General features: G+C 41.8%; 1 protein-coding gene across 4 annotated transcripts in view; it reads left to right on the top strand.

The window, feature by feature from the left end:
- Positions 1-11,874, top strand: part of LOC121437914 (U4/U6 small nuclear ribonucleoprotein Prp3) — a 28,591-nt gene extending 16,717 nt beyond the window's left edge. For 2 of the 4 annotated variants that reach the window (XM_041638035.1, XM_041638037.1), the window contains 7 exons: positions 2,232-2,375; positions 4,647-4,746; positions 4,911-5,024; positions 6,608-6,726; positions 6,989-7,081; positions 8,785-8,846; positions 11,565-11,874. In XM_041638035.1, coding sequence (XP_041493969.1) covers positions 2,232-2,375; positions 4,647-4,746; positions 4,911-5,024; positions 6,608-6,726; positions 6,989-7,081; positions 8,785-8,846; positions 11,565-11,711 — 779 coding nt within the window. In that variant the 3' untranslated portion in view covers positions 11,712-11,874. Of the gene's footprint in view, positions 1-2,231; positions 2,376-4,646; positions 4,747-4,910; positions 5,025-6,034; positions 6,239-6,607; positions 6,727-6,988; positions 7,082-8,784; positions 8,847-11,564 lie in introns of those variants that run through there. The other 2 variants (XM_041638036.1, XM_041638038.1) reach the window with 2 other exon arrangements.
- The last annotated feature ends 452 nt before the right edge of the window (positions 11,875-12,326 follow it).

Below are 12,326 nucleotides of genomic sequence, written 5' to 3'. Positions count from 1 at the left end.
AACACCATAGTAGCAAATTCACTTGGCAATAGTTCCAATAAGTTTACAAAAATACATTGAAACAATAAGATAAAGGTAAGACATCCCTTGTCTAAAATGCTTGGAACAGAAGTTTCAGATGCTAATTTTTCATACTTTGGGATTTGCATAACTTTTGAGCTTTTCTAATGTGGAAACTTGAAATATATCAGTAATAGTCAAAAGTTCTTAATTTCAAGGGCCAGGAGGTGGCTCATCAGATAAAGCATTTGCTGCACAAGTGTGAAGATGGAGTTTGCATCATTAGTGCCTGCATAATACCCAGCGGGGGTGGTGGCCTATGGTCCCCCAGGGGGTAAAGAGTCTCAGTATTTAAAGTAGAGAACAATCAAAGAAGATACCAATGTACATACACACAGGCCTGCACACCACATGTACACAGAAATTAAATTTGTAAAGCTTCCTGGATTTCTGAAACTGGAATATAACTCAGTTGATGGGGTTTTTGCTTTGCGTGCAGATTGGACCTGTAGATTGGGTCCCCAGCTGTGCATAAAGTGTGTTGCCATAATACACTTTAATTCCAGCACTCAGAGTAGAGAGATAAGGTCGGCTGGGTGATGGTGGCACACGCCTATAATACCAACACTTGGAGACAGAGACAGGAGAAGAGAACATCAGTGAGTTCAAGCACATCCTGGTCTACAGAGCAAGTTCCAGGACAGGACTGTTATACAGAGAAACCTCTAAAACAAACAAACAAAACAACAACAACAAAAAAGTTCAAGGTCATCCTCAGAAACGTGCTGAATTTCAAGCCAGCCTAGGATACACAAAACCCTGTCCAAAAAAATCATTTTCGATTTTGGAGTATTGAAAATTTTAAGTGTTTAGGTTAGGGACATTCAGCCTCTAATACAAGTTAAAATCAGGGCTCAGCTCCTTCAGGTTTTATTTAACTGTCATGAGTGTGTGTCAGAGGAATGTGGGATTTTAGTTTAAATTCATTTTACCATTGAGCCCATTGGTTCAGTTGGTTAGACTGTGGTGTTAAAGATTTATCTTTCATTAAGAGTGAATGGTCTGGAGGTGGGTCAGCCACCCAGTGTAGGTCTGTAAACCAAACTTGGGTCCTCTGTAAGAGCATTATACACTTTGTTTGTTTGTTTTTGGAGACAGGGTTTCCCTGTGTAGCCCTGGCTGTCCTGGAACTCACTCTGTAGACCAGGCTGGCATCAAATTCACATATCCACCTGCGTCAGCCTCCTGAGTGCTAGGATTAAAGATGTGCTTTGTTTTTCAAGACAGGGTTGCTATGTTAAACAGCCCTGGCTATCCTGGTACTCACATTGTAGACCAGACTGGCCTCTAACTCAGATCTACCCTGCCTACAGAGTGGTGGGATTAAAGGTGTGCACCACCATACCCAGTATGGCACACTTTTTTTTTTTAAAGGAAATTTTTTTTTATTTAGGCATGGTGGAGCCTATGGGGGTGGCATGTTGGTGTGTGTGTGTGTGTGTGTATGCTCTTAACCACTCTCTAGGCATCCTCTCCCCCATTTCCTAGTGCTAAAATTAAGGTGTTGTTTGTATAGTGCTTAGCATCGCTTCATTCCCAAAACAAACTTATTGTGTAGGGTAATGGTTTTTAAATCGTATTCCATGGAAACAGCAGAGTTCAGAAAGTAGGACTTGAGTGGAATTCTACATACTCCTCCAAAGTCTTACCCAGCTCTGTTTATACATTACATTTGGTAAAAGTGTTCATCCTCTTGAAGAAAAACAACTTAAAACATTATTTTTGAGAGATTAATACTTTTTTTTCATTTCTTTTTTGTTTTTGTTTTTTTTGAGACAGGGTTTCTCTGTAGCTTTGGAACCTGTCCTGGAACTAGCTCTTGTAGAGCAGGCTGGCTTCGAACTCATAAAGATCTGCCTGCCTCTGCCTCCCAAGTGTTGGGATTAAAGACTTGCGCTACCACCGTCCAGTTTGAGATTAATACTTTTACTTAGTAAAACATAACCATATTATCCCTCTCACCACTTAGAAATAGCTAGTGGATGCCTGTCATTCCAGCAATTTGAATGGAAACAGTAAGACTCTTGAGTTCAAGGCCAGCCTGGGCTACACAGCAAGACTGTGTTGACCCCCTCCCTCCACTGTTTCCAGTTTAATGGTTCTTCTAAGTCTTGGGTGCTCACCTAAATCTGTACTCTCAGGCTTTGGTAACTCGTTTCTCTTTCTCACAGTCGACAATGATACACCAGTTACCCTTGGCGTATATCTTACAAAAAAGGAACAGAAGAAACTTCGGAGGCAAACAAGGAGAGAAGCACAGAAGGAGCTACAGGAGAAAGTCAGGTTAGGTCTGATGCCTCCTCCAGAACCCAAAGGTATGTGTCTAGCTGGCCCTGCTGCCACAAAGTCAATCAGTCTGTCTGTCTTTTTTTCACCTAGAAGCATTTTAACTGTTTTGGGAGTTTTTGTTTGTTTGTTTCTCTGAATCATTTACAGGTTTTTCTTATTTATTTTATTTTAATCTATGCTGCGTTTCCTTCTAACAGATCAGCACATTCTATTATAGAAGTCATTTAGGGCTTGCCTTTTTTTTATATGTATAATTTATTTAACTTTATTTTATGTGCATTGGTATGAAGGTATTAGACCCCCTGGAACTGGAGTTACAGACAGTTGTGAACTACCATGTAGGTGCTGGAATTTGAACCTGGGTCTTCTGGAAGACCAGCCAGTGCTCTTAGCTGCTGAGCCATCTCTCCAGCCCCTTGCCTTTTTTTTTTTAAAGCATTATTTGCTGTATTGACTCCCAGAATTTACTAAAAGGATGCTAGTCTTAAAATTCATGAAGACACTCAGGTGGTGGTGACATATGCCTTTAATCCTAGCATAGGCAGAGGCAGGCAGATCTCTGAGGTTGGGACCAGCCTGATCTATAGAGTGAGTTCTAGAACAGCCAGGGCTCCACAGAAAAACTCTTGTCTAGAAAAAAATAAAGAGAAAAAAATCATGAAGACAATGGTTGTAGTATTTGTGGAATTTTATACATAATTTTTAGTATATAGACAGGTATGATGGCACTAGCTGTTAATCCTAGGTCTTGGGATCCTAGTCAGGAGGATCTCATGATCCAGACTAACCTGGATTACACAGGAAGTTCCAGGCCTGTCTGAGCTGCATAGTGAGACCCTATCTCAAAAAGAAAAAAAAAAAGTGGGCATGGTTGTAAACACTTTTAATCCCAGACAGAGATTGGCCTGGCCTATATAGAGAGTTCTGGGACAGTCATAGAAAAGATCCTGTCATTTCTCCCCACCCTACCCCACCCCACCACCCCCCAAAGAAAAGATGGACTCTCAAAAACAAAAGTACAGAGCTGAGCATGATGACACCTATATTTCCAGTACTTGAGAGTCCTTGATGCCAGCCAAGGTGTACAGGGAGACCCTGTCTCAAGAACACAAAAAGAGGCCAGAGAGATAGCTCAGTGGTTAAGAGCACTGACTGCTCGTAGAGAGAACCTAGGTTCAGTTCCCAGCATCCAGATGGCAACTTGGAACCATCTCTAACTCCAGTTCCAGAGGAACCGAAGCCGTCTAAACTCCATAAGCACTGTTCACACATGGTGCACTTATGTGCACACAAGCAAACATCCATGTACATGAAATAAAACTTAAGTCTTTGCGGAAGAGGGTTGAAGACGGTTTCTTTGTATCCCTAAATGTCCTGAACTTGCTCTGTAGAGAGATAGCTCACCTGCCTCTGCCTCCTCAAGTGCTGGGATTAAAGGCATATGCCACCACTACCTGGATTATAAAAAATTTTTTTTTGTGTGCTGACAAATGTGAAATAAATGGTTTTTTTTTTTTTTTTTTTTTTGGGTTTTTCGAGACAGGGTTTCTCTGTAGCTTTGGAGCCTGTCCTGGAACTCCCTTGGTAGACCAGGCTGGCCTTGAACTCACAGAGATCCACCTGTCTCTGCCTCCCAAGTGCTGGGATTACAGGTGTGCACCACCACCGCCTGGCTCTTGTTTTTTTTTTTTTTTTAAAGATTATTTATTATGAGCCGGGCGATGGTGGCGCACGCCTTTAATCCCAGCACTCGGGAGGCAGAGATAGGCGGATCTCTGTGAGTTCGAGACCAGCCTGGTCTACAGAGCTAGTTCCAGGACAGGCTCCAAAGCCACAGAGAAACCCTATCTCGAAAAAACAAAAAAAAACAAAAAAAAAAAAAAAAGATTATTTATTATGTATACAGTGTTCTGTCTGTCTGTATATTTGCTGGCCCAAAGAGGATACCAGATCTTATTATAGATGATTGTGAGTCACCATGTGGTTGCTGGGAAATGAACTCAGGACCTCCGGAAGAGCAGTCAGTGCCCTTAACCTCTGAGCTATCTATCTCTCCAGCCCCCAATAAATTTTTTTTATGATTAAAAAAAACTGAATTTTTTAAGATAGTTTGATCTTCTACAAAATCTGAGTTAACTGAGTGGGATTTTCAAGATATTGTAGAAAGTGAATTTTGAGTAGAGATTTGAAATAAGCCATGTTTATGAGCAGAACAAACAACAACAAATCAGATTGTCCTCGCTAGAGAAATAATTTAGGAGATTAGGAGATTGATTGCTGTTCTCTTTCCATTGTAGTGAGAATCTCAAATTTAATGCGAGTATTAGGAACAGAAGCAGTCCAAGACCCTACAAAGGTAGAAGCCCACGTCAGAGCTCAGATGGCAAAGAGACAAAAGTAAGTGTGGTGGGTTGGGAGGGGCCCAGGACACTGCCTTTCCAGACCCTCCTGGGGTCCACATTGGAGGGAGGGGAGAGTCCTCTGTTGCTCTCTCTTTCCTTAGCCCTGCCTCTGACCTGCAATGCCTTTCTCACTTGTGGATGTCCTTCCTGTCACGACAGAGCGCACGAAGAGGCCAACGCTGCCAGAAAACTTACAGCAGAACAGAGAAAGGTCAAGAAAATTAAAAAGCTTAAAGAAGACATTTCACAGGGGGTGCACATATCTGTGTATAGGTAGGTGTCCACATAGGCAACTGTCCATACATTTTTTGTTTCTTTTTTGAGACAGGGTCTCTGCACATAGTCCCAGGTGTCCTGGAACCTACTATGTAGACAAGGCTGGCCTAAAACTCGGAGATCTACCTGCCCCTGCCTCCCCTGTCCTGATATTAAAGGTGTACTCCATCACACCATCTTTGCCCCTGAATTCTCAATATCTTTCCAATGCTTAGGGCAGAATCACTGTGACCTTAAAGCATATCTACAGGTTATTCATCCTTTGTGAAATCTAAAATACCTCATTTCTCTAGAAAACATTAACTTTTGTTTGGTTTGTTGTTTTTTGTTCTTCAAGACAGGGTTTGTCTGTATAACAACTCTGGCTGTCCTGAGCTTTAACTTTTTTTTTATTAAGTATATTGGTTTTTTCCTTATGTACCGTAGTAAGCCTTTCATCCTCACTCCAGAATATATTTGTAGCCTGGAAATGTATTTTGACTTTTTGTTGTTTTTTGTTTTGTTTCATTTTGTTTTTGTTTTTTTGGTTTTTTTTTTTTTTTGAGACAGGGTTTCTCTGTAGTTTTAGAGTCTGTCCTGGAACAAACTTGTAGACCAGGCTGGTCTCGAACTCACAGAGATCCGCCTGCCTCTGCCTCCCAAGTGTAGATGGGCTTATTTCTATTAACTAGTTCTTTATCAGAAGTGGTACGTTATTACAAAACTAATGTTTATTCAGATTAAAATTTTTCTACCAGATGGGATGAAGCATATCTATAAATTCTAGCACTTAGGAGAAGCAGGACAGTTTTAAGCTTAAGGCTAACCTGTGCTAGCAAGTTTTTGGCTAACCCAGGCTGGAGAACAACAAAACAAATTGTAATAATAGAGAGGAGCACTTATGAAAGAGTCCTTCCGTCCCCCCTTCCCTTCTCTCTTTGGACCACTGTCTATAGGTAATTACTGCTTACAGTTCTTGATGTCTCTGTTTAGAAAAATCTCATGAATATATGTTATTTACATTATAGCATCTAGAAGAGACAGGATTTAAAGCTTTTTATACCTTCTGGAACAATGAACTTATAAAAACTTTTGGATGATAGTAAGTACCTCTTCATTCATAACTACATACTATGAGGAAATATAGGACTAGTACTTGGGAAACAGATGCAGGCAAATCTCTTGAGTTCAAGACTAGCTTGGTGCCTGGCGGTGGTGGCGCACGCCTTTAATCCCAGCACTCGGGAGGCAGAGGCAGGCGGATCTCTGTGAGTTCGAGACCAGCCTGGTCTACAGAGCTAGTTCCAGGACAGGCTCCAAAGCCACAGAGAAACCCTGTCTCGAAAAACCAAAAAAAAAAAAAAGACTAGCTTGGTCTACATTGTGAGTTCCAGGCCAGCCAGACCTACATAATGAGACCCTGTCTTTAAAAAAAAAAAAGAAAAAGAAGGAAATGTACTTAGAAGAGAGTAGAAATACAATTCTGTGTTCAAGGTGTTGATTTTAGAAAGGTGAACATTTCAGATCCTACTTTATTTGCCGTTCCATTCAGGCAGCTTTGATGATAAACTTGAGACGTAACTAAAATTTCCCTCCTCTAGAGTTCGAAATTTGAGCAACCCAGCCAAGAAGTTCAAGATTGAGGCCAATGCTGGGCAGCTGTACCTGACAGGGGTGGTGGTACTGCACAAGGATGTCAACGTGGTGGTAGTGGAAGGGGGTGAGTGTGCAAAGAATTGAGAGAAACTGACCCTATACAGCCCTGACCCTCAGGTGATTGGCATTGTGGGAAGAAGGGAGAGAAATGTGGTATTTTGAGATGTCAGTGAATCTGATGTATGTCTGTCTCTGTGTGTGCTGGAGTAGAAGGCTGCACTTTGGTTTCTGGGGTTTGTTTTCCTACCAGTACTGTCTGAGCATTAAGCAAGCTCAGAGGACCTTTCTATCTAGTCTTTGCAACTCTCTCAAAATTCTCGTTCCAGGCCCCAAGGCCCAGAAGAAATTTAAGCGTCTCATGCTACATCGGATAAAGTGGGATGAGCAGACATCCAACACGAAGGGAGATGGTGAATTGGGTTAGAAGGGATTAGATGGGAGAGCAGGGGGAGGTGGGAATAATAGTTCTTTCTATTCCTTTTCACCCTTCCTGAAATGCTTATTGTTCAAGAAGTTCAGACAGACTTACTCAATTTTATTTATTTATTTTTATTACTATTTTTTTGTGTGTGAGAGACAGGGTCTCAGTGTATAGCTCTGACTGGCCCTGAACTCATAAGATCTACCTGCCTCTTCTTTCTAAGCACTGGGATTAAAGGTGTGTGCCACCCTGCCCAGCTAGGCTGACTTACTTAGACAGTACTGCTAGATGGTTATGTAATATTTATTGCATTATCATACAAACTGCTTTTAAAATTACTCTTTTTAAAATTTGTTTCTGTCTTATGTACATTGGTATTTTGCCATGGTTGTCAGATCCCCTGAAACTGGAGTTATAAACAGTTGTGAGCTGCCATGTGGGTGCTGGGAATTGAATCCAGGTCCTCTGGAAGAGCAGCCGGTGCTCTTAACCACTGAGCCCCTTAAAATTATTCTTTTGCATATCCTTTAAGGGTTTTCTCCCAACTGGCTTCCCTCTCTGTTTTGGTTGTAAGTTCTGGTTGTGAGAGTCTATTTAAAGTCAGCAAACTATGTGTTCGTATATACAGTGTCTATCCTGTATTATTTAGTCAAAAATTTCTTGTTAGCTATAGCATGGTGGTTCACAACCTGAAATCTCACTATTTAAGAGGATCTCCTAGAAGCTTAAGGCCATCCTGAGCTATGTAGCAATTTTAAAGCAGCCTAGGCTACATGAGTTCCCATTTAGGGGAAAAAAAAAAAAAAGTTGGTTAATCCCAGCACTCGGGAGGCAGAGGCAGGCGGATCTCTGTGAGTTCGAGACCAGCCTGGTCTACAGAGCTAGTTCCAGGACAGGCTCCAAAGCCACAGAGAAACCCTGTCTCGAAAAACCAAAAAAAAAAAAGTTGGTGTTTGTTTTTAATTGCTCTAGACCTAGTGGTATACCCATAACCCAGCACTTAGAATATGGAGGTAGGAAGAGCTTGGGTTTGAAACCACTGAGGACACGTCCCAGTTTAAGGCATATAAGGACTACATGCGGAGACCCTGTCTTCCCCACCCCTAAAAAATATTTAAAGTATTGGGTGTATAAAAACAGATTTTCAGAAAGTTGTTGAACAGCTTTCTACTTTAGTCAGGAAAAGATACCCTGTGTTTTGTTCTTTTGAGACAGGATCTCAATGGTGTAGCCCTCGCTGGTCTGAAACTTTGTATATTGACCTAGCTGGCCTCATACTCAACAGAGATCCATCTTCCTCTGCCTCCCAGGTGCTAGGATTAAATGCATAGGCCGTCATTCGCTGCCACAGAACAGATACTCTGGAGTTCAGGGGTGAAGCATTTGTCTACCTGTTCAAAGCCCTGGACATTGAGCTGTGTGGGGTGGTAGGGATGAAGAAAGAAAGATACTTAGTGAGGCCTGATTGCTGAATCTTGTAATCCCAGCACTCAAAAGACTGCGTCAGGAGGATGGCCTCAAATTGAAGGCCAGTTCAAGCTACAAAGAAAAAGGCAAAGGCCAGGTGGTGATGGCACTGTCCCTTAATCTCAGCACTTGGGAGGTAGACGATCTCTGTCCTTTGGAGGCCAGCCTGGTCTAGATAGTGAGACCCTTGTCTCAACAAACAGAACAAAGATTGAACCCTTTTGTCTTTTCCAGATGATGAGGAGTCTGATGAAGAAGCTGTGAAGAAAACCAACAAATGTGTGCTGGTGTGGGAGGTTGGTGCCTTTGTCAATGCTGACGTAGAGAGTTACCTGGACTGGTAGAACAACTTTAGTATATGCCAACTGAAAAGTGTACGGGAAATGCTGGCATTAGGAATACAAATTGGAAATTAGATAATTCTAAGCTTGAATGTGAAGGGAGTAAATTATGTTTTCCTCCTCTGGGTGTAGCAGAACATGCACTAGCCGGGCGGTGGTGGCGCTCACCTTTAATCCCAGCACTTAGGAGGGAGGCAGAGGCAGGCGGGTCTCTGTGAGTTCGAGACCAGCCTGGTCTACAAGAGCTAGTTCCAGGACAGGCTCCAAAACCACAGACAAACCCTGTCTTGAAACACTGCCCCCCCCCCCAAAAAAAAGACATGCCCTAGATCTAAGAATCTAATGATGGATGGGTGAGACCTGGGAGTATAGCCCAGTGACAGAGTGCTTATCTAACATTTTATTAGAATCCTGAGTTTGATCCTCAGCTCTGCAGCAAAACAAATAGGATGCTGGCAGAGTCAGCATCTGATTCAGCTGTCTCAGTGTCCAATTTCATTGCCTTATCTATGAAATACGGGTGTGATTTGATCTCCCTGACTTGTTGGTGTAGTTGAGAATAAATGGAAAGCAGGCCCAAATTCAACTCCCTTCACTCACATTGGGTGTGCTTACAGCCTCCTGTAACTCCAGCCCTAGGGGGATCTGACTCCTTGTTCTTGACAAGGTATCTACACTCACATGAACACAAAAACACATTTTTCTTTTTTAAAAAACAAATTTTGATTTTTTGTGTGTGTATGCGTGCTTTGCCTACATGTATATTTGAATGTATTTACATCACATGCTTGCCTTAATACACATCAAAGCCAGAAGAGGGTGTCAGAGCCCCTGAAACTGGAGTTACAGATGGCTGTGACCACAATATGGGTGCTTGGAACAGAACCTGGATCCTCTGCGAGAGTAGCAATTGCTCTTAACTCCTGACTGAGCCATCTCTCCAGCTCATAATTTAATTTAATTTTATTTTTGCCAGATCATGGTACATATGCCTTGAATCCCAGTACTGGGGAGGCTGAGGCAGGCCAGTCTTTGTGAGTTCAAGGCCAGCCTGGTCTACAAAACTAGTTCCAGGGGTTGGAGAGATGGCTCAGCCGTTAAGAGCACACTTGCTGCTCTTCCAAAGGTCTGGAGTTCAATTCCCAGCAACCATATCGTGGCTCACAACCATCTGTAATGAGATCTGGCGCCCTCTTCTGGCGTGCGGGCATACATGGAGGCAGAATGTTGTATACATAATAAATAAATCAAAAAAAAACTTTTAAAAAAAAACCTGTATCAAAAAACAAAAAATTTAAAATAATAATTAACATAAAATGTTTTTAATTTCTTTCTATTTTATATATGAATGTTCTGCATGAATACTGCATCCAGAAGAAGGCATCAGATATCAGATCCTATTCTATTCTAGATGGTTGTGAATCGCTATGTGGTTGCTGGGAATTGAGCTCTGGAAGAACAGCCAGTGCTCTTAACTGCTGAACCATCTCTCTAGCCCCTAATTTTTTTTTTTTTAAATAAATCTTTAAAAAAAAGAATTTTTTTGTTTTTGTTTTTCAAGACAGGGTTTCTCTGTAGCTTTAGAGGCTATCCTGGAACTAGCTCTTGTGGACCAGGCTGGCCTCGAGCTCACAGAGATCCACCTGCCTCTGCCTCCTGAGTGCTGGGATTAAAGGCCTGCGCCACCACTGCCCAGCTAAAAAGAAAGAATTCTTTTTTTTTAATACTTATTTATTTATTATGTATACAATATTCCATCTGTGTGTATGTCTGCAGGCCAGAAGAGCACATCAGACTTCATTATAGATGGTTGTGAGCCACCATGTGGTTGCCGGGAATTGAACTCAGGACCTTTGGAAGAGCAGGCAATGCTCTTAACCACTGAGCCATCTCGCCAGCCCCAAAAGAAAGAATTCTTAAGGCTAGTAATGTTACTCAGTATAGACTGCTTGCCTTACATGCTTGACACTGTAGGTTCAATTCCCAATGCTGCAAAAAATAAAATAATCCCTGATTCTAAAAACAGTAGTGACAACAATAAAAATTTATATATATATATATATATATATATATATATATATATACACATACATATAAAATCATACAAATATCTAAGACATGACATTATAATTATTTTATCATAGTCTCATATTTCAGTGAGGCATGTTGCTACACAAATGTTACTAGGTCTTTTAAAAGAATATTATATCAGCTGGTCAGTTCCAGGACAGCCAAGACTACAAAGAAACCCTGTCTCAAACAAAACAAAAGTCCTAGTTTAGTAAGTTGAAGTGGTAGAGTGCTCGCCTGACATGAGTAAGGCTCTGAGCTCAATTCCCACGCTGGGAAGGGGGTAAATTAGAAAGCTTATTTAAGGGCTGGAGAGATGACTCAGAGGTTAAGAGTACTGGTTCATTTTCCAGATGTCCTGAGTTCAATTCCCAGCAACCACATGTTTGCTCACACCCATCTGTAAGGAGATCTGATGCCCTCTTCTGGCATGTATATGTATAATAAATTTTTTTAAAAAGCTTATTAAAATTCCTGTCTCTCTTGGGCATGATGGTATATTAGGATGCTGAGGTAGGATTTCTAATTCAAGCGTAGTGTAGACTAATAGCAAGTTATTCTCTTCAAATGAGTAAACAGATAAAATTTTTGCTGCTCACCTAGGGTACAGCCAAAGACCGGAGCTTTGGAGAGATGAAGTTTAAACAGTGCCCGACAGAGAACATGGCTCGTGAGCATTTCAAAAAGCATGGGGCCGAACACTACTGGGACCTTGCACTGAGTGAATCTGTGTTGGAGTCCACTGACTGAGACTACTGCTAGCCCTGTGTCTCCTTTGCCTTCGTCTCTTCCGTCTTCTCACTCTGCTTCCCCACCTTCCCCACCGTGTGTGATCTCAGAACTGTGCTAGGTAGCCTGATGCTACCCTTCATCCTGTATGTGCATATGATTAAAGAGTTATTTTTAAACTTACTGTCATGTTTTTCATGTAGCCATAGGTATTAGGGTTTGCTTCTGTGTGTGATTTACCTTTTACCTAGGATCCCAGCAGTTGAAGTCTGTAAATACCTGACCTCATCAGGAAGCACAAGTGATAAGTAATTTTCCGGAGCAAGTAAATCAGAAGGTGATGGTAAGCGGTTATGAGATGACTGATGATTCAGGAAATTAGATCAGTTCTCACAGGTGGATCTGTGAATGCATGTGACTCCTTTCTTGGCGGTATGCTCAATATAACCTTAACTTTTTTTGCTGAGCCAGGCAGTGGTGGTGCATGCCTTTAATCCTAGCAGATCCTAGTCCTCAGGAGACAGAGGCAGGCAGATCTCTGTGAGTTCAAGGCTAGCCTGGTCCACAGAGTGAGTTCCAGGACAGCCAGGGCTACACAGTAAAACCCTCTCAAAAAGACAAAGTTAGGGATCTCAT

This window comes from Microtus oregoni, unplaced genomic scaffold, assembly GCF_018167655.1.
Source record: "Microtus oregoni isolate MIOR12 unplaced genomic scaffold, Mior012 000054F_ref0000373, whole genome shotgun sequence".
NCBI lineage: Eukaryota > Metazoa > Chordata > Mammalia > Rodentia > Cricetidae > Microtus > Microtus oregoni.
Note: the sequence above shows the minus strand (reverse complement) of the source record. Positions and strands in the feature narration are given on the sequence as shown.